Source organism: Halichoeres trimaculatus, unplaced genomic scaffold (assembly GCF_033239565.1).
Source record: "Halichoeres trimaculatus isolate MK-OKI-2021-1 unplaced genomic scaffold, fHalTri1.1 fHalTri1_scaffold_23, whole genome shotgun sequence".
NCBI classification, from domain to species: Eukaryota; Metazoa; Chordata; class Actinopteri; order Labriformes; family Labridae; genus Halichoeres; species Halichoeres trimaculatus.
Genome location: NW_027437201.1, coordinates 9,891,848 through 9,917,984, shown reverse-complemented (window position 1 = coordinate 9,917,984; position 26,137 = coordinate 9,891,848). Strand labels below are relative to the sequence as shown.

Here is a 26,137-nt window from a genome sequence, read left to right as displayed (position 1 = left end):
TATGCCAAAAAAACACCTCCCCTTGTTCAGCACCCAAAGTCGAAGGATAGCTCTGGCCTTTGAATTGAAGAAAGTGCTAGATTTGTCACCGTTGTATAATATAACCATTTCTCAGTGTCCATATTTGTTTTGGAACGGTCGGAATTGTCTTTATTGAATGTGAGAGACAGAACTGGCGTCAAACATGCGTAAAAATCAACGCTTTCCAAGCAGGGAACCGCCGAGAAAGGAATTATCGCCGTTCTTCTGAGGCCAATTGCGATTATTTTTGTCAAATAAGGAAACATAACACAGCTAGCAGGCTAACGTTAGCCCCGTAGATAGCTAGGTTGCCGACATATCTTCACTCGAAAGCAGAATCCAGCAGATAATCAAGATTGGATCTACATTCGCAGCGGCAGGAAAACGTAAGTAGCATGCTAACGTCATTAGCTTTAGTTTGACAAGCTGGGAAAATGCGCTGGCTCCAACCACAGCTAACTGTTAACGTTAGCTCACATCAACACGGTAGCAATGAAGGCCTTTGCGAAGAGACACCAGTGTTGAGAGGAAAGGAGTTAAGCATGTGCTCACTGGATTGGTATTCAACATAGAAACGCATTTCCAAAAAGAGTCATGCAAAATTAATTGTGTTGTGCAATTACGTTAGCGTTCAAACAAACCGGAGACGGGATAACACCAGAGCCTTCGTGTGAAGTGCCAGAGTAACAAGGCAACCGTTTTTGTTAGGTAAGGCAATAGTTGTGAAGCACATTTGAATTACACTAATGTTAACAGTGTAACGACACGTTGGCCTCCAGTGCTTAGGCTGGAGCTAATCCAACAATGTATGGGCTACACAAGCTCTAACTAGCTAATGACAGCTTAGCAGACTCAATGAAATGGGTGTTAATGGTTCGCTTTATAATGCTGGTTTGCAGATAGAGGTATGATATGTTAAACATGAACTCGTCATCACACTGTTGATTCAATAAATACTTGAGTGTACTGTCCAGTAGTGGTCAAGTGTCAAATAATGCATAAGAATTACAATTACTTCACTGTTCAACACAAGAGTTTACGTGATCTAAATGCTTATAACTTTGGGTTGGCTATTGAAGTATTTCATTGTCTGAATTTCCAAACTTTGTTTTCAATCTATGGTTTGAAGAAGTGAGGAACAAGACTTCAATATCAGGCAGGCATACCTTCATGGATTGTAATACTCTTTTAAATCACTTATACTAATTCATGGTGACGTAGTGTTATGTGCAGAGGCATAAACGGTGCAATAGTCCTTCATCAGCAGTGACAAGTTCAACTAGTAAAACTGTTTTTAATAGTTTAAATATTAATATTACAGAGGATTTTCTTTATCATACAAATATAACTATTACTTTTAACATATTTTATTTGTTGAGATTTGTCAAATGTAGCATTAACTGGACAGCTAATTTATGGCTACTTGGGAGAGTACTCCAGTGAATTTTGAATGTGAGTTTATCTTGCTTGTGCTGGTTTGTATTATGTTGGTGTGTTTTATCATTATCATTATCATTCTTATAATCTAAATGTTTTTTCCTGTTTTGCTCCGAATCTTTATTCAGGTAATTTGTGAGTATTTTAGTGTGACTTTTGGACCTCAAAAAAAAAAAGTTACTATCTTGGTAGAGACTAATGGTGATCTTAAAAACATGCCACAGTTAGTGCTCAATACATTTAATCAGAAATGGATACAGCACCAGTTGACAAAAGTGCTGTATGAGTTAAGCGCAAAGTCATTACACGGCAAAACATTAACACTTTCACAACTTTTTAACCTGCAAACAAGGTAGTACAGTACAGTATTGGCTTAAATACTGATAAAGGTTTCTGATGTACTCTTTTTACTTGTCATAGTGACTTCCCACTTGGTTTTTGAAGGGGGGTTTTATATCTCATCACTGTCAGGTGTCATCAACCTTACTTTTGGACAGTATGGTGAGAGGCAATAAGACAAAGCTAACCTATCAGTGAAGTCTGTCAGAGTCTTAATGATACCTTAGAATGTAAAACCCGTAAGTTTACCTGGCTGCAAACGTTGAACTCTGCTTTTAAATTGAACATGGTAACATGGGCGGAGTTTCTTTGGCTTTTGGAGCCACCCTCAGGTGGACTCTTGGGGAACTGCACATTTTTTGCACTTCTGCTCTGGTTTCATCTTTCGACATCAGTCATCTGCTTATTTCTGAACCATCGACAGTTAGGGTGGGACTCAAAGAGTATCGTACTGTTGAGATACCTGGTATAATCGTTTATGAAGTATCAGTTACACAGTACATTAAAATGCACTTACAAGTGAAGTACAGGATTGATGTCTTAAGTGCAAAGATACGAAGTCATAAAGTAATGATGGAGTCACTAAAATTAGAATGGTCTGCTGTGAAACATCTGTTTTTAAATGTGCTGTGGAGGGGAGATCTGCTTTGATTGGACTGCAGCGCCATCGTTTGGCCTGGAGTCACACTGTTGTGAGGACGTGACTTTTAGCAAGGCATGCGTTTGTTTTAGAAATGAATGGAGATGTGATGCCAGTCATCCACCAAGCAGAGCTAACGTAACCTCACTCTTCATTTTACTGACAGACTCTCCAGTTTGAACAGACCACTGCAGAATAACTGATGACTGTGGGTTGGAATGAACATTATTACAAACAGTTTAGCCCCTGTGTTAGCCTTTAGCTCAGGCTGTTTTCACTCTCCTGTTTATCTTTCTTCTGCTCCTCTGTCCTTTTTCTGCCTGACAGTTAGACTCTGGTGTCCATAACTAAAAATATATAATCACAGAAATAGTTTTCAACAGAGAAAAACACAGATGTCTCTTTTTCCTATTAAGCTTTGTCAGCTGTAGCATTTCAAAATAACCTATCTTGGTGCTGATAATCTCATTTTGAAGTGTGGATTATGATTACACATATCTAGAAGGGAGACTTTTTCAAGATCACTGAGAAACTCCTCTTAGTCCCTTTACTTCAACTAAAATATTGCACATATTGGTTTGTTCTGACTCTTAACATGGCTTTGTTGTTATCTTCAGATATCAAAGTTGTAAATAAAACCAAACAGGTCTACAGAAGTGCACGTTATTGCCCATAAATCGAAGAAATATCATAGAAATATCTGTGATGGCAACATTCAGATATTTTCACATTACAATCTAGGAGAGTATGAGTTACTGTTAGTGTTTTCTGTAGAGCAATTAGTGGAATAATTCCAACCTATCCTTGCACAGTTTTTTTATAATGATTTTTAAAAACTGCTGAACTTCCTGGAGGATTTCATATTCCCAGTTTAACTTTGTCTTCTCCAGCCTGTCAGGTATGTTTCTGTCTCTCTTTAATGATTACCAGACGCATAAAATTTGAGCGTGAAGCTTTAGTTTTGAGAGCCAGGTGTTTGAGCGCACCATTTGTCTTTATTACCCTGAGTTAGGGATTCTTTTACGATCTAAGATAATCAGGGCAAATGTGGACGACTTTATTGCAGAGATTTGTCATCCAAGTCCTGGTTTATTAAAACCTCATCAATTTTGCACTGTGAGGAGTTGAAATCTAGCTTGTCAGCAGCTCTTCTCACCGTCTCCAGCGTATCAGATGGCGATAAAGTGCACAGGTGACCAGCATATGACATCACTTGGTGTTAAGATTGTGCAGTGCCGGCCAAATAACGGGAGGAGTTGAGCAGCTGATAATCTCATCTGAGTCAGCAGTCGCTGTGTAAGGTCTGAGGAGGAGATGAAACGCAGTGTCAGTGAGAGATTGACACAATCAGCAAGTTTTTGATGGATCTTAAAGCTCTTGGCAGTGCTCTTATGGTCCAGTTGACATCATACTGTGCTTTGGAAAAAATGAATACCTCTACAGGAGCTGCAGGGATCCTCCTTAGTAGTCTAAATTTGTTGAAGTAAATGGATTTGACTGTAACTTTCTCATTTCCTTTAAAATACTTTACTTCAGGCGAAAAGCTTGTATCACAGGAGTCAAGGAAACCATTTCAGCTCTGCAGTTTTTTCTTATGGAGATTTTCTAGATAAGAAATTTCTGGAAAGTCCAAGAACTTTCTTTTAAAGGTATAAATCTGAAATAAATGTGTTAATATTTAGGCTCATCAGTCAAACATATAACACACACACCTCATCTATAAAAGCTCTGATCTGCAAATCCATGGTTCTTTATAATCAGGAAACAACCCACAACAACCATCTAAAAACAAGCAGTATGGCTAAATCAGAATGTTTGCACCCTGAGGGTGAGTTTGCCTTAATAAGGGAAGAAATATTTCATGACTATTGAGCTGTATTTCCATTCCTAGAGGGTGTGGATGTAGATGAGGGAAGGTAGCCAGCAGAGACCAAGGTTGAAGTTCAGGGCACAAGTGCAACGTGTTGACTGGATTTATAATTTATAGCAGTTAAAAAAAAACCTTGCAGAAATGTAAAAAATGTCAATTTGTAGTTTTAATACTGTCACTGATTGCCTGAATCTATTCGAGACTGATTCTCAAGGTCCCAAAGTGATATCTGATGTTTAGGGATGTTTCATTTGATACCAGTTTCTGCCATGATACCATGTATCTGCTACATGCAGAAAAGCAATAGTAAGTGATGAGACTGTAAAAAAAAAAAGATGGACGTCATCTCTCGCAGCTTGATGTGAGGTCACCACAGAAACTGCTTCCCCTGGTGGCTGGCAGCAGTATAGGTCAAAAAACTTTGTCTCCCCTGTGATTCCAGATGAGCTGTGGTCAAAGTTTAAAAATCAAATACACCTCATAGAAAAATGTCTCACATCGGTATGTTTTGGTAATACGGAAAAATTATTGGGCTGCGTTGTGTTCAAGTGCTCTTTTTTTCTGAAAATTTTCTTTTGTCATTAGTCATTAGAGGTTGAAAACGGTCTTTTATGTCACGTTAAGGCATGATTGAACGCTGCCTTTTTTGTGTAGTTGTTTTGGGAATAGTAAAATACATGGGGAGGGAGAGCCAAGAAGAGTTTAGACTTTCAAAAGAAAAAAAAAGACATTTTCCACCACTCAGATTCTCCCACTGTCCATTCTATATTCAGTCTGTGGGGAATATGTAAATATGGGAATTAGAGCTGAAACGATTCCTTGAATGATTCGAGGTACTCGATTACAAAAATTACTCGAGTAATTTTCTGCCTTGAGGAATCAAAGCATCAAAGATCAAAGAGTGGTATTTCTAATAGAGCTGAGGCCATATTAAGAGTTTTCAGACCCCTCAAGCTACCTCATATACAAAATAGCAACTAGCAACAAATGTAGCTTCTTTTCTGGAGTTTGGAGACTAATGGGTCATTCTACGAAACGGGTGCCATTTGGGTCCGCAACATTTGATGAGATGTACAAGGCACAAAAAACGTGTCAAAGTGTGTTTACAAATTTTGGAGCTACCAAAGCAAGTGCTCTTATTGACATGCTGTATCAGAAAATTCTATTTCTTAAAGAAAAAATACCATTTGAAAAACAACTGCTTTTTAAGTAAACAAAAATGTATTTTATCCAATTGCTCGATTAATCCATGGGATTTTCAGTAGAATACTCGAATACTAAAATATACGATAGCTGCAGCCCTAATGGGAATATGCTTGTTTACATCTGGATGGTAGAGTATAGTACCACCATGGCAATAGCCATTAACCAGAACTTAAAATCCTGGTTTGTTGTGAGTATCAGAACTACTTGGACAAACATTTGACGAGAATTTGGGGCCCACAAAAACAATAATGTAAAACTTATTTAACTGGCTTTTGCTGGCTAGCAAGGGTTTTGCTGACTGCACATGCACTTCCCTTGTAAATAGGTTAGAAAAAGCTGTTCAGTTTGGTAGTGACCTTTAAGTCCATAATTGCTAAGTCTGCTTGGTATTTGCTTTTAATCAAAGAAAGTTGGAGGAAAGTATCAAAATAATGAAAAAGAATAATATCAAAGTCCAATTAAAGTTCATTTATGTCTTTGATGTGTTACAAAGTCTCGCTCCCTTCTCTATTTTGATTGGCTGGTGAGGAAGAAGGGTCATTGATAAGCATGCTGGTGTTTCAAAAGTTGGACTATTTTCAAAGGCATGTGATCTATCACAAATGATATTTTATTTATTTATTATCTTTTTTAATTGTGCATGAAGCTGATTGTAAAACACTGAGTCTTTGCTTGTTTTCACCAGCACAGGCCCTGAATAAAAGCTCTAATTACCTCTGCTTCAATGGAGTGTTGGTTCTTGGCCTTCACCTTCTGTACTTTGATGCTTTTGTTAGTAAAGTTTACAGGGATTGACTAATCCCATCAATTGGCAAGTTTTGAAAACGCCCTCACACCTGTCATATGTCACTTTTTATCCATGGGCTTTATGTTTTGTTGTTTTGCTGTCATCTCAGAGCGATACAACAGATGGAAATCTTTTTGCCTGTCAAAGGAGAAAAATGCACCAGAGCTAGTTGTACTGGAGTCCATTGATCCAGGAGTTATACGGCCCATCTTGGGAGCTCTGTGTAGGAGATTAGTACACAAAAGGGAGATGAAGAAATGGGAGGGCCAATAAAGTGTGTCAGAGTGCTTCATGTTGGATCAGTGCACCTTTGTTCTGCGCGTTATAAAAGAAACATAAAAGGAAAGCAAGGTCAGAGTCGGAGTTTGGTAAATGCTTGAGTGCTCAGGAGTTGGGATAAAAGACAGATAGAAAACAAACAAATTTTAGATAAATAAAAGAGGTGTGGCTTCACAAGTCAGTACTCTACACCCAGGGATCAATTACACAACATGGCAAGAGTCCCAGCTCAGAGCAGAGCTGCTTCAAAGTCCAATTTTTAAAGACTGAATATGTCATTACTGCTCTACAGAAGACTGTCTGACTCTAAAGGCTTCCCTGACTCTGAGTCCTCATGTGCTATCCCACAATCCTCTTTGCTGAGTTTAGGTTAGTGTTACATTCAGTTGGTTTTCAAATACAGGGAAGTATCAGATGATCCTGTTACAATTCTCTGTCTTTTTTTTTTCATCAAGGTCAGTCTGTCACACGGTCTGTCACAGGCATGTGATGAATTGGAAAAGCCACAGTTACGAGAACATAATGTCAATGATGCTGGCGTACTTTTGGATGAATGTCCAGGCTGGTACCAAGAACTCTTTAACTGATGTTGGTCACTGTATTGGCCATTCATTGCTAATCAGATTGGAACATTTCTGAGTGATCAGTCATTCATTTATTCATTCATTTTCCAAACTCTGAGTGATCAAGTTGATGAAAACAACCAATTAGTTTGGTTAGTGGAGATGTATTAATGCAGGTTCTGCAAACACCTCCAAGTTTTTCTCTATTGAAATCGTGGCATCACCGATTTTGGTGCTCTAATTTTATAGAGAAACCTGACTTTTGGTGGATGTTTTTGCATTCCCATGAGAAAAAAACAGTAGTAGCTCTAGTCTGTTAGTGTTTTGGTATTTGGAGAAAATCATTTCAACGCATCACTTCTGCTTGTTTACTACAAGCTTGATGTGAAAGTGCTGTGTAGACTCGCTAATTCAAACCACAGGAAACACTTACTGGCTTGTGACATAAGTCATCAACTCTACTATTCCCTGACCTTTAAGCCGAAAGAAGGCATCATTTGTTCAACATTGGAAACACATAACACTGCAAAAGCGGAAATTCAGGAAGGGACTGTTTGTAGCAGCAAGTTAGCGGGAGGTCAGTTCGATGAGTCATTCTCGACTCTGTCAGCAAATAAATTAAGAATAATAAGGGGGATTGAGGAGAGCTGTTGGAGCAAATGAGACAAAAGTCTCTGTATTTTACAGTTTTACACCTACCAACCTGGATTCACATAGAGTCAGTCTAAAGTGGAGAAGCCTTAGCTTGTAGATAGGTGGCAAAGAGAAATCCAGTTTTAAGGAGACGCAGTTGATGTCTAGATCATAAAAGACCTCTAGTAGGTTATACTATATATATGTTGATATTTTGCCTTAGCCTTAAAGTGATACTCCGGAATGGAACAAGTTGGGTCCTATCACAAGGTTTAGGGCAGAAATTACCCCTACAGCAGTGTTTTTGTGCAGCAAAAGCCCAGGGCGCACACACCAAACACCCCCATCCTGCTCCTCTGCCGGTTTCCTCTGCACTCAGACGGGGCCAATTTTTACTTGACCAAAAACACAAATAAACGGAGTCCCACCGAAAAAATCTGATATCGGTCTGCATTCACGCTTTATTTAGAGAATTTTCAGCATGTCACTTTCACACAAAAACACCGCTAAATAAGGCTCTAGTTCTCATCGTGTCTCTTCGTCCTGGCAGACTACCTGCATTTGTTTATATCTGGCACGCGCCTCATAGCCAGCTGTGGCCCTGCAGCGGAGGTAGCGCCATTTTACGACACGATAATGATTTTGATGTCCTGTATCCGCGGATGTTTCCTCTGTATTCCTTTCAGTCACCATCTGTAGCAGCTCTTCTTCTGTGTACTCCGGTTCATACAGGTATCCTTTTGGTTCCAAAGTGAATGGAACTTCATTGTCGCTGTCATAGTCACTCATTTTGAATTTCCTATGCTGCCTCACACTCCTTAAAGTACAAACAAAAAAATTACGATACTTGAGGCTACAACCGGCGCCCAAAGCATAGCATGTTTACATTCCCTACAGCTGAAAGGAGGAGGGGGGACGGAGCGCACTAGCGCTGCGCGGTAGGATAAGTGACCAGTTAGTTAAGTCCGGATAAATGTTTATATTTCCCAAGACTTAATGCACTTAAAAATATTTCATGTAGCGTACTCTTAAACTGTGGTATTAATTTTTGATTATAGTTCTTGTAGGCAGAGAAAATAGCCTTTGAATTTGGTACGGTATTTCCCTGTTAGCGCCTATTTCCTCGTCACCATCGATTACAGTTTGTGTCTTACTGAGGAAGAGGAGACACCTTTCTACTGTCTCTAATGTCCTTAGTGGTCACTTAGAGCTCATACAACCCCACTTCAAAAAAACTGAACTATCCCTTTAATGGAAACAGTCATTCACAAAAGCAGCGCCAAGCCGATCTGTAGAGCTGAACAAAAATTGTGTTTGAACAGAGAGGGTTGAAAAGTGTCTGATGACTTGTTAAAATGTCTTAAATGAGCAGAACAAAATACTGTCATTAAATCAAATAACATCTCAATCCGCTCTTTCCACCCTCATCTCTCCAAGCATGAACCAACAGGCCGAGTCTCAGGATATTTCAACATATTTATTGATAGCGATAGCGCTTGAAGCGGTGCATTAACCTTGCTTCCAGGACAGCATTAACTGTTGTGTGTGAGTGTGCCTCCTCTCAGAGCAGCACTCAGGCTCTCTGCAGCATTATGTAATCCCCGACCTTCCACTTCCCTCTTCCTAGCCAGTGGTTTTTGGCAGACATGTGCGTCTTCGCATGAGGGGGTGTTGGTTTCGACCTGTGGTCACAGCACGGGGGACAGCAGTTTTGACGGGGTTAAGTGGTTTAGAGTTCCCAGTTTCTGCCTGATATGTTGATTTTTTTCCGTACGTGTGTCTATGTGTGTGTGTTTGTGTGTGAGTGAGTGTTTTCTCAGATGTTTTCTTGTAACGTCAGCCAGAGAAATCTCGTAGTATCTGCATGTGTTCTTGCAGCTTGCATGTCTCCTTTCAGGGTCTGGCTGCTGCGACTGCTTTAATGGATGGATGATGCAACTCCCCTTTCCTCTCTACTAGGCGGGGTGTGTGTGCCTGTGTGTGTGTGTGTGTTTTAGAGTGAGAGAGAGGGAGACATAGAGAGGGGGATGTCGCTGAATGAAGCTCAGCCTGGATGTTTGCCCTACAGGCTGGGTGGTTGCTAGGCAATGGCAGTGTGTTTGTTTTATTTTTAGAGAGAATCACTGCTGGTGAACATAGCTGATTTCTCTTTCTCTCTCACACACACGTATGTGAACATGCTTTCTTACAATACATGAGCAAACATGCTAATTTTAAGTGGCAGGAGCTGCTTGTAAAAGCTCGGTCGAAGGAATGCTGTACGCATGATCACGCAGCTGAGAAGTCAAAGAAATGTGAATGGTGTGGCCCACTGCCCCACCCTGGACATGAAATCTAAACCGGCCTGGCATATTTATAGAGCTCCTTTTTCTCCAACATAGACTGTGACACTGCACGCACTCGCGCACACACACACACACACACACACACACACACACACGTTCCTCTGAACCCAGCTGTAGTCACTCCTTGCTTGGACCAGCCTTTTTTGGGCACATGCCTGTCATGCCGTGTGTGCGCTCATGTGGGAGGTAATGCACAGCGAGGAATCAATATGTTGTGAAAGAAAGTAGATAGTCAAGGCACAACCAATTTCCATTGATCTATGTTAAATCTTAGCGCTACGACACCTGAGCAACACATTCTGTGACTCTGTGCTGCGGCAGATGCTGACATGAGGAAAAATAAACTGCTGGTTAAAAGTGTCAGAGATACAACATAAGACATTACACAGTCAGTGTAGAAACCAAAAGGTCATGCGATAACAAAAATATGAACACGATAACTCGGGATGTTTCTGGTGACTTACTTCTCTGTTAATAATCAGAAATTTTAATTGGATTTAAATCCAATTCAGCACTTTTACAACCACACACTTTCCCAAATCATGCTGGTTTTATAATATTGCCTCTAAAGCTTTTTATTTCTATATTAAACACAATAATTCTCCATGGTAACAAATCTGAAGTACATTGAATGCCACTTGAACCAGTGATATATTTTTTTAAGTTTCATACTCTCAAATTAAAATGCGATCTTCCGTGGTTTAGCTTATGTTGGGTTTTGTCAAATAATACAGTTTACCACCAGTGTGATATGAAAACTGAGATTATGATGTCAAGTAAAAGTGATAAAGAAAGATACCACAGGGTGATACAGTAAAGGATAGGAATGATACATGTGAAAACTAAAGGATACAGGATATGATGGATTAAAAATGATAGGACTGAGAAAAAAAGAAATGACAGGAAAGAAAAAGTGTAGGGAACACTACAATACAGTAACATACAACTCAAACTGATACGATAGGATACAGAATATTATACAGAAGGACATAATAACTTTTGGCTTTGGGACTTTTGGCTTGACAATATCAAAATCTGGATTTTAATCAAAACATTTTTTTTTTCAAATTCATATTCTGCATTTCAGTGTGTTTATGAACTGGATTGAAAAAAGTTAACACTTTTCTCCAGCAGAGGGCAAAAAGTTTCTCTCTGACTCCCATGATGTGCATTTTATGGAAAAATATGGCTCCTGATATCGACATTATTATCATCATTTCACTTTTTACATGGCCTGGTGTTATAAAAGTGACCTGAAATCGCAAAAAATATAAATATTGAAGAATCGCAATTTAAATCGAATTGGCCCCCCTAAAAATCATAATAGAATCGAACTGCGAGAATAGCAGGTCGTCCCAGCCCTAGTAGTTTCAATAAGATGGGATTTAATACAGCACAACCTATGTGGCATAGTACCATACAATATCATGACACAAGACAACACAATATGACAGGAGAATACACGAAAGGATGCAATACTATACAACCTAATACGAAAAAAAAGCAGATACAATACCATGCAGTGTCAGCACGTTGTCCTCACCTCCTTCCTCTCAGCTCGTGGGGAACATCAGGCCTAGCACCGGTTAGCATCGACATACTATGGGCTACCAACAGATGATCTCATGTGTAAACAATGCGACCATGGTTACTCGCAGGATCTCTTGACAAACACAGGAACAAAATAATACATATTCATACGATAGCTCTGTTTAACTCACAGCAGGTCTTTGCAGGGTTATGTGAAGTACAGATTGGCTAAAGACTTTGAGGAAGTGATGAAAAGACAGGCATTAAGAAAAAAAAATGTTTTTTTAGAATGTGACTCTTTCCTGTGAACAACACAGTATTACATATCGTGAGCCTTATATCGTATTTTGAATCGTATCATGAGTTGACTATTTAATTACAACCCTAGTTAGGACATTAAGGTGTCACAGATATGGTCTTGGTCTAGAGTCAACAACTGCCCTCACACTCCCATTCCCATATATCAACACCTGTTGAATTGACTTTGTTTATGTTCTCTGGTAGTCTTTTTTATAGCCCTGATTGAGCGTTAAGCACAGCATCTTGTATTTAATGACAAAGCTTGTGAAAATGATGGAAACAACTGCGGCACAGAACGACAACAGCCCCACTTGACAAGCCTCTAAAACCGCAGCTTAAGCAGGTCTTTATTAACCAGGAGAGGTCGGTTAATGCTACAGGAGGGACACAACGGAGGGACTTCTCTTCTGTCGTCTTCTCTGCAGGCTGTGTGTGGTGACCTGCTGAAACAGGTTAACAAGGGTTAGTTTGAGGGAAGATTGTCGGCTAATCGTGCTGAAAAGTTCAAGCCCCGGGCTACAGACGGCTGTGATCTCTCAGAATGACAAAGGAAACATAAATGCATAAATTGGTCATCAAACACATGTGCATCCATTGATATACTGAGTCGTCCCACTCAAATAAAGTGGTTGTGTGGGAAACACTGCAGTTTACTAATAGTATTAGTTAGCTTGTGTGCAGAGTGAAAGAGGCTCTGTGTGCTCAAACAAGCTTTAGGGCTGCAGTGTAATCCTCCCTTCTGGTTTCTCCTCGGCTATCTTTGTCCTGTTGTTGGGATCTCTGGCTCTTGACATCCACTAAGTAATTAAAAGCAGTCTGAATCCACAGTATGAAGCAGCCTACTAAACCAGTGACACCAAAAAGTGGTGGTTAAATCAGGGTTTTAAGTACAAAGCATGCTATTTAAAAAAAATAATATGTGTCTCATAGATCTGATGGTTGTCAGTGCAAGTTTAGTCAGACTGATAACACATCAGGTTCATGTCAGTTGTGAGATTACCCTCTGTCTTCTTGTTTATGATAGTTTTGTTTTGATACCTCTATCTTCTCTCTCCTCCTCTGTCCTCCAGCTGTAGGCAGCAATGGGTGCATTCCTGGACAAGCCCAAGACAGAGAAGCATAGTGCCCATGGAGATGGAAACGGACTTCGCTATGGCCTCAGCTCCATGCAGGGCTGGCGGGTGGAGATGGAGGATGCCCACACAGCTGTGGTGGGTCTCCCCCATGGACTCACCGACTGGTCCTTCTTTGCTGTCTACGATGGCCACGCAGGCTCCCGGGTGGCCAACTACTGCTCAGGCCACTTGCTGGAGCACATCTTGTCAGGAGGAGCTGATTTCAGTTCAGGATCCAGCTCGGTGGAGGGCGTGAAGGACGGCATCCGCTCGGGCTTCCTGAACATTGATGAGTACATGCGCAGCTTCGCTGACCTGCGGCAGGGCTTAGACCGCAGCGGATCGACAGCTGTGTGCGTGTTGCTCAGCCCGAGCCACCTCTACTTCATTAACTGCGGCGACTCGCGGGCCGTGCTGAGCCGAGATGGAAAGGTGGGCTTCTCCACCCAGGACCACAAACCCTGCAACCCCCGTGAAAAAGAGCGCATCCAGAACGCTGGCGGCTCGGTCATGATCCAGAGGGTAAATGGTTCCCTTGCTGTGTCCCGGGCCCTGGGGGACTATGACTACAAATGTGTGGATGGTAAGGGCCCCACGGAGCAGCTGGTGAGCCCAGAGCCAGAGGTGTGTGTGTTGGAGCGGGCGGCCGAAGGAGATGAGTTTGTGGTGCTGGCGTGTGATGGAATCTGGGACGTCATGTCCAACGATGAGCTGTGTGAGTTTGTCCGCTCACGACTCCAGGTGTGTGATGACCTGGAGAAGGTGTGTAACTCGGTGGTCGACACCTGTCTGCATAAGGTACGTCCTTTTCCATACATGAAGTGCAGATACAGTGAAAGTGAATACATAGTGCCTACAAGTCTGCATGTCTTGGTTTTATACTTTGAACATTACCAGGTCAGTTTGGCTCATTCATAGTTCTTTTACTTTTTTCCCCCACTTTTCAACTACGAGACCAGGGAAGATACAGATCACTCTGTTGGTACAGGCTTATTACTCTACATAAATCAAACGATTGCTCATCAAAGATCAAGTTTAGTTACTTAAATTCATAATTTTACGATTTCATGAGCTTTTTTTAAAAATTTCAGATTGATAATATAACAATTTTGTAGGAGTACAGTACAATATCAATTAATACCAAGTGAAACAACATGGTATAAGAACATATGATACCGCAATGTTAACAACATGAAATTAAAAAAGATACAACATGCAAAAGGATAACTTACAATATAATACAATATGATTCTATGCAAGAATACAAATCAATAGGAAATAATACAATATAATCGAAAACTATGACAATACTTTACACAAGAATTTATAAAACAACACGTTACAGTCATCTTACTATGAGAAATAATATGAGCCGATATGATACCATCGAATACGCTACATGACGATATAAAACAATAAGAAACAATATAATACATTACAATAAGTTATGCACCAAAATGAAAATTCTTGGCTGAAACTGAAAGCTGAAAATGAGGAAACCAAGGACAAAACCGGAACAGAAAGAAATTATGCCAATTATTGGATATAACTGTGTAGCCTACTAACTTCGCTCAAGTCAAGGCATTTCACCTGCATAAAGTGATATTATTGCTTCAAAGAATAATTCTGACTCCACAGAGCGAGTAGATGTGATATTTGCTGTTACTCACTGTCCGCTGTATGGAGTGTGCTCATCTGTGTGGGCGTGCTCTCATGTTAGTGTGTTCGCATTGAGGAGGAACTCTGCCTGGAACTCTGTTTCGCTCCATTCATTCAGACGAGTTAGCGTTTTTTAAACACTAAATTCAACCTGTTAGCAGCATAAAAACGTATGGTTGCTCGGTGATCAGTTTTTAGAAACGATGCGATACAACAGAGGCAACGTCTATCAACTTTTGACTGTCACAGAGCAACCGGGGTTTAGGAGTTAATAGCGACCATGCTAACTGGCAACTCTCAGCCGACAGAATCAGTGATTAACGGCAGAGAGTCACCAGTTTACAGGGTCACACTTAACACTGAAACACCAGCGACGTAGTTTTCTGGTTCTTTTATTGTGAACCGGGTCTCAGACTCAGCAGTCTGTGTGCTTTTTTGGTGGTATGTCACAGTCTGGTAAGTGTCCACGGATAATGCAGTCATGAGCATCAAGTGACAGTTGTGTGTTTAAAATTGCTCTCTGGGTACACGCCAGATTTCTCCGCCAAAACCATCTGTCCATTTGCTGATCTCTTCTGTCCACTAACTGCTATTTGACAAACCTGGGAGCTGTTTACCATCCGTATAAGTGATGATATTTAGTTCAAAATTTGTTTTTCTGGTGGTTAACTCCTCCACGTCAGTTGACAAACCATCATATTCTGCAGTAGGGCTGCAGCTATCGAATATTTTAGTATTCAAGTATTGTACTGAAAATCCCATCGATTAATCGATTAATCGAGTAATCGGATAAAATACATTTTTGTTTAGTTAAAGAGCAGTTATTTTTCAAATGAAAAATTTTCTCTTTTTGAAATAGAATTTTCTGATACAGCATGTCAATAAGAGCACTTGCTTTGGTAGCTCCAAAATTTGTAAACACGCTTTGACACATTTTTTGTGCCTTGTACATCTCATCAAATGTTGCGGACCCAAATGGCACCCGTTTCGTAAAATGACCCATTAGTCTCCAAACTCCAGAAAAGAAGCTAGATTTGTTGCTAGTTGCTATTTTGTATAAGAGGTAGCTTGAGGGGTCTGAAAACTCTCTTAATATGGCCTCAGCTCTATTTGAAATACCACTCTTTGATCTTTTTAAAAATTAAACGATTCCGCGAGGCGGAGAAAATTACTCGAGTATATTTTGTAATGGAGTACCTCGAATCATTCGAGGAATCGTTTCAGCTCTACTCTGCAGTGCTTCTGCACACAAGTTTCACACACATCCGGCGTTGTTGATGAACAAATAATCCCTCTATAGAACTGATCTGTATGAAAGGTATGCCCCTTACCTGGTTCAGAGAGCCTGCATTATTTCTCATGTGCGCAGTACTTGCTTTGCTAATCGCTATTTGTGGGTCTTTTTTAGACATTTTTTGGATGGTGGTCAGATAATTTACAAGACAACAAAATAGGACAAGAAGTCAGGTTTGGATACATCAAGTTAAGATACATTACAATGCTAGATAGAGAAGTAGATTGTGATTCAGTACTAGATAAGAATATTATGATTATGATGAGATATGTAATTGAGAGACAACATTACGAGGTGATACAGGGAAATTTAGTATCATAAGATGCAGTGAAGTAAGATCACTTGATACAATAGGATGAGACAAGGAACAGTAGGGTAGAGTATGAGAGGGTAAGATAAAAGATGAATCAATACAGGATGAAGACTTTCATATATTTCAACACAAGACCTCAGTAAAGTGAAGTAACATTAGGACAGCTACAGAGGTATGAAGTAATCCGCCATGTTTACAAAATAATACTCAACATCTGGTTAGAGAGATGGTGTAAATCAGATATTGAGTAATGCATAATTATTTTCAGCTTCCTGTCCCATGTCCCACGCTGGCCCTCTCAGCTATTGATTCAACAAAAAGCAAGAATCACACTTTGCCTCAGGTGAACCCTCCCACAAGTCCTCGTCTTGGACTTTTGCCTTCCCTGTACCGCCTGTTTTGTGTCTGGCGTTCTCCATGAACCAGCCAGTGCACGGCAGTGTAGTTATTTTTACCGTAGTGGATGGGTTATCTCAAGTAACAGCCACACGCTGTCATAAATCTCCTCTGCTGTCACTGCCTTTTGTCATGTCTGTAACAGCGCATTACGGGCTTCCTCGCTGTGTGGAAAAGTGTGAAATATGGTTTCAGTCAAATCCACTCTTGATAATAACAGAAAAAGAGTGTGAATGCAGCATCACACTTTGTGGTGAGGGGTGTGTCTGGTTTATCTTGAGAAAGACGAAAAAAGTGATATTGTTGAACAATTTGGAGTTTTTAATGGTTTTGCTTTAGCTGTAACTTGGCTTATTAGAATTATCTTGTAGGTTTAGAGTCAGTGTTCCCTGTCTCTTCAGGTTTTTCATGTTGAAAAGCTGGTTGGCTTCCTATATACGTACTAAAGCTTTGAATTTATTATAAACAAGGATCTGTGACCTAAAGAGCAAGGCAGCGATGTTAAAGGTTGTTCTGTCACTCCTCAGTCATCAAGATGTTTACCGTTGATCAACAATAAACCCTCCATGTCCTATCAGAAGAAGAGCCTTCATTTTTGTTCAACATCAAGAGCCGTCATCCTTCATCACTTTACACAACTCTTTGTTGTAGAATGATAAACAACTGAACCTTGAACCTGTTTGTTCTCTTTCTGTGTGCGTCTGTCCTTGTTCCTGCAGGGGAGCAGGGATAATATGAGCGTGGTGTTGGTTTGTTTACCTGGAGCTCCCAAGATCTCAGAGGAGGCCGTGAAGAAAGAAGAGGAGTTGGATAAATACCTGGAGACCCGTGTTGAGGGTCAGCACACGCAGCACGCATACACACATTCAAACGTTAAACACTGACGGTATTCAAAAGGAGTCAGGCAGTCTGACCTTTACCGAGAGTTACAAAGATTGAATCCCACGTTTTTCATTTTTCACAACATGTATGAGTTAAACTATCCCTGACGGATGTATGGCGTTATTTTCTTCCATATGTCATTTCATGCCTGTGTGGAAAGTGTCTGAAAAGGGTGAAGTGAAACAGTTATCTGCATACTGAGCTCAGTTTCTGTGTACACAACCAGGACAAACTAAACATTCTTTAGGTTGAACAAATATTTAAAAATCAGTCTGCTCCACTCTGCTGCAGATGGTAAACAGTACAGTATCTGATTTATTCCTCAGCATAGGAAGCTGGTGGTTTAACACCAAAGCCTCGGTGTGTAATGCATAATGACCTTTGCCTCGTGTTTAAAAGAAGCTGTCACAAAGCTGCCGTCCTCTTTGCGTCTGTATGCAGAGCTACTGGGAAACTGTGGGGAGGCAGGAGTCCCTGACCTGGTGTCTGTCCTGAGGAGCATCGCCACAGAGAACATCCCCAACCTTCCACCAGGAGGAGGCCTGGCTAGCAAGTAAATACACAACTGGGAATGAAAGTTTGCAACATATAACATGCTTTAGATAGTTATTAGACATAATTTCACTTTTCTTTAGCTTAAAGGTAGGGTCTGCAGGACTTTTTGTTACTTGTAAGCGTCACAACATTTGAACTGGACTCCTCCCCCTTGGCTTAGTGCCAGCAGCAGCACACACCCTCTGCCTCTGAGCCTGATCGCATGAACTCACTCACTTGCCCAGCAACCGCCTGCAGCATCACGTTTCTAGGTGGGAGAGGCTTGAAAGCTTTGCATCTGACTTGGCATGTTACCGCAAGCTAATCACGGGTATTTGACACATATCTGGTCAGCAGAAAGCTAACTCGCGTTGCTCTTTGTATTGTGCCGCTCTCCAAGTTCCCTTTGTTTAGGAAAAAACTTTATCTGTATGGCTTTTTGTTTCGCTTTGGTTGTGTTTTTCTTTCTCCGTGCTACATCCACGACTGTAGCCGCTCAGGATAACTTCTTCCTCTCGCTAATCAACACGCAAAGTCACTTTTGCACTGTGTGGGCTGTGGTTGACTGAGGTAGCCATGCCTACTCTCTGCCCAGAAACCTCCCACTACAACCAGCCAACCAACATACAGGCAGAGGACGGGGTTGAGGCAGACACACACACTGACACACATGTATAAAGGCCCAGAAGTGATGATTGTGCTGGATTATTTCTGTGAATGTTGACTTTGTTTTTTTTTGTAAAACTCTGCAGACTCTACCTTTAAAAACTCAATAATGTCGAGATTAAGTTGATTATTGTCGATTCACAACACAGAACCTTAAAATCAAGTTGAACACAACAAAAAAAACAAGAGTGAACTTTTAGAGTTTACTAACCTAAAATATCTCAAACACACATGCTTCCTTGGCTCAAAGGTTATTCAGGCGAACACCCCACCTTTTTTCTGCTAAGCATATTTTCTATTTTAATGCCTCATAGATTATTGGACAAGAATATAATTGCTTAATCATTGATAAACAAATGTGCAGCAAACACTCCTCAAAACACTTCCAGGCTCACATCTACAGAGTCTCTTTTATGCATATAAAAGCGGATACTCAGCAATCGACCGGGCCGCTTTCTCAGCTCCATTAAAAAAAAGTGAATCAATATACATTTGCAGAGAATGAACTGTTTGTTATAAGCATGGAGTCGTCTTCTTCCCTGAACAGCTGCTGTGTGTGTGTGTGTGTGTGTGTTTTTGTGCCTTTGCAGAAGGAGCGTGATCGAGGCGATGTACAACAAGCTGAACCCTCACAGAGAAGAGGAAGGGGTGAGTTGATTCATCTGTGAACTCCTCACTTTCTCCAGCCTTTCACCTTCCCCCTCCTCCCCTCGACATGACCACACACACACACACACACACACAAAAGAGCAGACAGGGACCCTCTTTGATGTATGTATGTGTAAGGATGAGTATGGGAGAGACTTGAGGTAATTTAGTCGTGAGAGCAGGTGGAGGAGAGTTGACACATTCATCGTTGAAAAGCATCAAAGCTCAGAGAGATCAGCTTCAACTGTGAGTTTATCATTCAAACACAGTTTACAGCAAGACCTCAGGGAGAAATGATGACCCAACTACCTTAGATCACTTATATTGAAGGCTGTGCAAGTCATGTGTTAAACAATCACAGATTAAGGAGGAGTTTCTAAGTGATCTTGAAAAAGTCTCCTTTCAAGATATATGCCGGATCGTAATCCATACTTTAAAATGAGATTATCAGCGCAAATACAGTTTATTCCTTAATGCTACTTCTTGGCTTCCTGATCGGGTCAAAAATGGATTGATTAACGGCACATTAAAGTCTCCATGACAACGCCACCCTGGCTGACAAAGTTTAGTAGAGAGAAGAGTGATCTGTGTTTTTCTCTGCTGAAAACGATTTCTGTGACTAATTTTGTAGTGATAGTGGACACAGGAGCCTAACTGTCGGACAGAAAAAGAACAGAAGAACTAAACAGAAGAGTGATACAGCCCGAGCTAAAGCCTAAAACACTGCATGTGCTACAACCCACATGCAGCAGTTACTCTGCAGTGGTCTGTTCAAACTTGAGAGTCTATCAGTAAAATGAAGAGTGAGGTTACGTTAGCTCTGCTGGTAGATTCACTAAGATAACACGTTACGGACATGTCTTACAGCACCATGCTGTCAGTAGCGCTGCATAGAGCCAGCTGCTAAACTACGGTACAAACTGACAAAGTTTGCTTGTTGTCACGTTTTTCTACCTAACAGTTGATAAATATTTTACCCCGTTGCGTTGTATCCAGTAAAAAGTTGATTTGAACAAAAGTTTGTTCCAAAACACGCCTTGTTTAAAGTCCCATCTTCACAACAGTATGCGTAAGACTCTGGACCAAAAAGTGGCGCTGCAGTTCATTTAAACAGATCCTCCCCACAGTACATTAAAGTGTTGATCTCATGTCACTAATTGTGCAACCACCCACAGCAGTATAATTTGGCTTCAAAATTTATTTATCCATCAGCCTGAGGAAAATCATTAAGAAGTGTAAATCTCCCCTGGTTCTCTTTGTCTCTCAGCCGTCATAAGGAGAGCTACACACAGTTTCCAGAGAAACTTAGATCTGCTTCAGCATGTAGAGGTGTTAAACTGTTTGACCACTGTAAGAGGTCAGGTCAGGTGGATGTGGGGTGAGATGGTGGTGTGTGTTTCATGTTTGAGGTCATATGATGAGGGTATTTGACAGATTGATGTAAGCGTCAGTGCACTGACATGCAGCCTCTTTTTTGTGTGGGTGCTGACTGACCCCTCCTCCTTCCTGTTACACCACACAGCGAATATCACAAAGGGTTGTTGGTCACAGGGTCAGAGGAAGCGTTTGCATGGGCCTGTCCAACTGGTGAAGAAAGTCTCTGACATCACGCGAGTGTGTGCTAGATATTTGTATCACAATAATAAGAGTGCCGTGTGGATGTTTGTTAGACGTATGAGTGTTTGACTTTGGAGCGTGCCTGTAGAGTCTGACCCCTGGCGTGTCACCTCAGGCCTGTGCGGGGGGAGAGGAGGAGGAGAGTGAGGAGGGAGGTGGCAGCACGGCAGCTCATCTGCTGGAGGCTCTGCGGCAGTTCCGCCTGCACCACCGGGGGCAGTACCGCACGGTGCTGGAGGAGTCCCTGGCCGCCTTCCACCTGCACGGAGAGGAGAGCACTGCCGAGGGAGCCGGGGAGGGCAGGAGGATCTGCATCGATGATGACGACGACGATGACAACGACCAGGAGCAGCCCGCCACCCCTCCCTCTCCCCCCTCGCCCCCGCCCTCACCTGCCAATGCAGAGCCGGAAAGCAGCCAAGATGCGCCTGCCCCTGAGTTCGATACCTCCTCTAAATGAGCACCCAGCTCCAGTCGGCTGTGCTATGACCTCTCCTCCTTTTCCCTTCATCACAGAACTTGAATGGAAAACCTCTTCTGGCTCTATGACAAGTCTGCTTTTCCCCATTCATAAATATTTCACTGATGCAGTGGAAATAAAAACAGCTCCTCTGTCTATTCAAGTTCTGTGTTGGAGTTTAAATATTCCTTCTACCTGAAAAAGTCTTTGTCCTTCTCTTCTCTGTCTGTGGTCCCTTCCTGCTCAACACCTTGGCTTGGACTCCCACACTTGCCAGCCACTTTACGCCCTAATCTCACAGACTGATGTTTACAACTGAAGATAATAACAAGTTAATAATTATAACATGAAGAAGTGGCTGGTGAAGCAGAAATGAACCTTGCACTCCATGGCCTACATTTACCAGTATTGGCTTCTGGCTGATCCCCCCCACCCCCTCCTGTTCCCTCCCTGCTCCCCAACACCTGCTTTACAGCAAAATGAACTGTCCAAGAAAAAGGAGAGACGACCATCTGAACTGCAGCAGTGATCAACACACGGCTCTGAGTTCAGGCTCATCCTGTCGACAGACTCAGAAAGCAATCTTTTGCGTTAATGTCTGTGTGTGTGTCTGTGTGTGTGTGTGTGAGTTTGACTGACCAAGAAAGACACAAATCATCACTACTGAAACGTGTGGTCTTGGAAAAGGGTGATGCTTCAGATTGTTAGTCTTGTAACAGATTTGACAAATGTCTAAATAGTCTGGGGAGGGGGGGTTTGACTGGACAGTTGTACCATGGTGTCTGTGGTTTAGCAGGTGAATGTGTGTAGTCTGAGCAGCTTCTCCTTAAAATCATTCCATCACATGAACATCACTTCACACCACCGCGTAAATACGCTGCCTCATAGTTGTGCACAACAAGGTGGAGGTTTGTGTCTGGTTGTAGTTTTCTGGGTGGATTTCCATGTATAAAAGACAAAACATAATCATTGCTAGATGATATCAAGACTTCAGGTTCACAACTGTTATGCAGGCTGTAAACATTTTGCAGGCAGCAAAATAAATGGATGACTAATGAAGGGACCAGATTGATAAACCAAATGACAGTCTTCACACTTGAACATTTTCTCATGTTCATCCAAAAAAACATTACTATATAGAGCATAACTCACTTTATTGTTGCTTATAGAAGAAAGGTTGGCTTCATGCTGGTTAAGAAGTGCCTGAAGAGAATATTTTTCCTGTTTAGCAAGAGACACGTGTAAAAGGTGAAGAAGTACGGATTATTCTGGACACTTGTGTTCCTCATAGCCAGAGACCCATCTGGGATTGTTCCCTTGATGACACATCACTGTGTTAGGGCCTGTGTACACTGAAGGCACGTTTTGTTCTTGGAGAACTTAAATTTTCAGACTCATCCCATTGATTTCTGTTTTAGGTTAGAAGAGTTGTCTCATGGCCCTGTGAGCAGTGAGTGTTCAGTCTCTCTTTAAATTGCTCTGTACTGTGTGCTTAAATTACTTTTCATGGATCTCTGCTGTTGTTGATATCAGAAGTCCCTCCCCTCCCTTTCTTTATTCTGATTGGTATGTGACGGAGATGACACATTAGCAAACACTGTCTTCAAGTGTGAGTAGCATTTTTAAGGCTCTGAGTGCTGAAAATGCTGTTCTGCGCTGTTTTTATATTGAAGTGCAAAAAACTGCTTTGAGTGGACACAGGCCCTTAAATCTGCAAACGTGATTTACTGGTTCATTTTAGGGGTCACAAATGTCCCTTTCAAAATATCAGTTCAAATTGTAGCTGAGTTGTTAAATGTTGAAGGATAGCATGGAGGAATTTGTTCCTTTGTTTGAGAGCAGATCAAGGAAAGTTACCGTCATCATGTACCCAGCCCAGAACCCATTGACTCTGGTAATGCATGCACTGCACTTATCTTTTCATTAAAGGCACTTAGATATCAGAGAGGAGGTGTATGCTAAACACTGTGTGTATGTATGGATGTGCGTTTGTGTATGTATGAGCTGTATTTGTATGCGATCATGTGGGTCAAATCAGGCCCATGCAGTTACAAATGATAAATGAACTAAATAAAAATTGATTTAAGGTATGATACGATTCTTTGTGTCCAGTGTGTGAGCACCTCTGTCTGATTTCACTCTGCAGCTGTGTTTTTATCAAACGTTATGTTTCCTCATGAGTTTCAGTAGCTGCTGTAGCTCAAAGTAACGCATCGCACTAGATTCCGAGCAATTCCCTGAAACTTTGAGTTGCTTAAGTGTCTGTATTTGTAACTTTTAGGGAAAATTCAAGCTGAAAATAGACCCTCACCCTACTTGCCTTCCTCCTCCTCATCCTCTCAGCTTCTAGTCCGAGCATGTCTGATGTCTTAATCTCATCTGCAAAAAGAAAAAGATGACGAGTTGCCTCCTTTGAAACAACTCCAGCCCAGTGGTTTGACACCCCCAGATGAAGTGCTTTTAGACTCTAGGGGCTTCTTTCTCCTGTTTCCCACCCTGTTTTTCAGTCTGACACTTGGCCTCGTGATTCTCTGCAAGGTGAGTCATCAGAGGTCTGAGTTTCGGTTGTGTTAACGAGCAGGCTCATTGAAAGGGATCTTATTGTCTTATTTCATTAAGCATTCATTTCTGGGTTGATAGAAGAGGCCAGAGTTGTTGAAATGTTGACTTCTTTTGTTAAATGTCTTATAGATTCAACCTTTCCTCAGCTTTTTGATGCTTCTACATCTTTGACTAACGCACACCTCTCTCCATCTCTTTTCCCCTTTCCCCTCACGCAGAGTGCCGGTGAGCTGGAAGACCCCTGGTAGCCGTGGCCGCGCTCTTTCCCCCGTCTCCTCCTCGTGATTGGTTCGTCCGCCCCAAAGGAGGAGTGTTTCTCCATTGCGCCATGTCTTTCTCCACTAAAAGAGGACATGTGGTGTGTGTTGGAGTGCGTGAGTGTGCGTATGTTGGTTGTGCATGTGTGTGTGTGTGTGCGCGTGTGTATGGGTGTGCGTGTGTGTTTGCAGCAGTGGGACAAAGACGACAATGATGAAGACTACACACACACACGCACACACACTCACACACACTGCTTTAAACCTGGAGGAAAACAAAAATCACTTTTCAGAAATGACAAGATTTTATGAACTGAAGCGTTGTGATGGTAGGGATGATTTTTACCATTGAGGTGTTTTATTTTCTTTTCTTGAATGTTGACAGTAAACACCTGACTTCACATTGACATGAGGACCTATAATGTGCGTGCGTGTGTTTATGTAGGCGTGTATGTGTGTGTGTGAGAGAGAGGGAGTTTATGTGTGTGTGACAGTGTTTCAAGGAGGGCCAAGAGAAGACAGACGGTGGATAAAGACTTTGTATGTAACTCTTCTTCTCCTGGACTTTTTTTTGTGCTCCTGGGTCTGATAAATGCCTAACACCTTTGCTTCTCCCCTCTTAAAAAAGAAACACACTCTCTCTAACACACACAGAAACACACACAGAAAAATAACATTAACACCCCCCTTCCACCCTCCCCACTTCCACCTGTGCACGTATGTGATGTGCCACCTTCGCAGGGCACTGCATGAGGACTTTGGTTCTACATGTACAGCTACGTGGTTTTCTAGTCAACCCTGGGTGGACAGCCATTGGTTGGGACAGACTGAACCCGAAGGACCTCTGCACTCTGATTGGCTCCTGCTGTGTGAGAAGTGGAAATGATTTGGATTTTTTTTTTTTTTTTTGGTTATTGTTAGTATGATGACGATGATAATCATGATGGGGAAACGGGAGGTTATCCAGTTCACTGAAGAGCAGAGTGCAAGTTGGACTCATGGAGGCAGGTGATGGGTAGGGGGGGCTGTTGTATCACTAGTTGGACTTCCTTTAAAAGGAGGAGGAGAACTAGGGCAGGAGGATGGAGGTGTCAGAGAGACTCCTCCAACCCCCATACCATCATGGTTGGAAGTACACATGACGGAGGACTGTCCTGACAGAGGAAAGATTTTTTTTTTTTTTAATGTTGTCCATGAGGTTACTAGCTGCTCGCTGTGTAGAGTGAGTGAACTCCCTGTTTTAACCCTGTTCCTGGTTCTCAGACTGCATTGGTAATGTTTGTATTGCTGTTGTTTGATTGCACTCACATTTGATTACAGAAAGCGTCTATATATGAAATAAAATACCTGCCAAGGATCCTGTGGTGGCTGTGTATTTTAATGAGAAGTCTTGTCATTTTTGCTGTTAGTTTACTCCTTGTATAAAATGTTCTCTGTTAACTGCTGCTGTAAGGGGCCTGAAACACTAATAAAAATGACCAACTAGGTATGTAAAATAATATATCCTGTCAAAAGCTGACGGAGACATAGCTTAAAAGTGAAATTTCCAGAAAAGTGAAAAAAAGATGTACCCAAATCTTGCTATAACAACAAAAAGGAGGCTTTAATTACATACACTTTTAGTTAATTGGTAATTTAAAAAGTGATTCCAGCAATTTTTAATTCTTCAAAAAATAAGTTTAACTCAACATTAAGGTGTTTTATTTTTGGCTGCCTGTCATCAAACGGTGACAAACCAGATAATTATTTATCTTATCATACAATTCATACAAACTTAAAAATTT

At 41.4% G+C, this 26,137-nt stretch overlaps 1 protein-coding gene across 2 annotated transcripts; it reads left to right on the top strand.

Annotated features, from left to right (window-relative positions):
- Positions 1-25,711, top strand: ppm1bb (protein phosphatase, Mg2+/Mn2+ dependent, 1Bb). Of its 2 annotated transcripts, none has more exons than XM_074662898.1 (6): positions 1-407; positions 13,021-13,863; positions 17,447-17,564; positions 18,051-18,162; positions 19,400-19,457; positions 21,190-24,308. In XM_074662898.1, exons 2-6 carry the CDS (start codon positions 13,033-13,035, stop codon positions 21,532-21,534), a joined length of 1,464 nt encoding a protein of 487 aa, XP_074518999.1. In that variant the 5' UTR covers positions 1-407; positions 13,021-13,032; the 3' UTR covers positions 21,535-24,308. The 2 variants fall into 2 exon arrangements, with proteins under 2 accessions (XP_074518999.1, XP_074519000.1); XM_074662899.1 differs by lacking the exon at positions 21,190-24,308 and adding an exon at positions 24,315-25,711 and having other exon boundaries at positions 3-407.
- Positions 25,712-26,137: the final 426 nt, after the last annotated feature.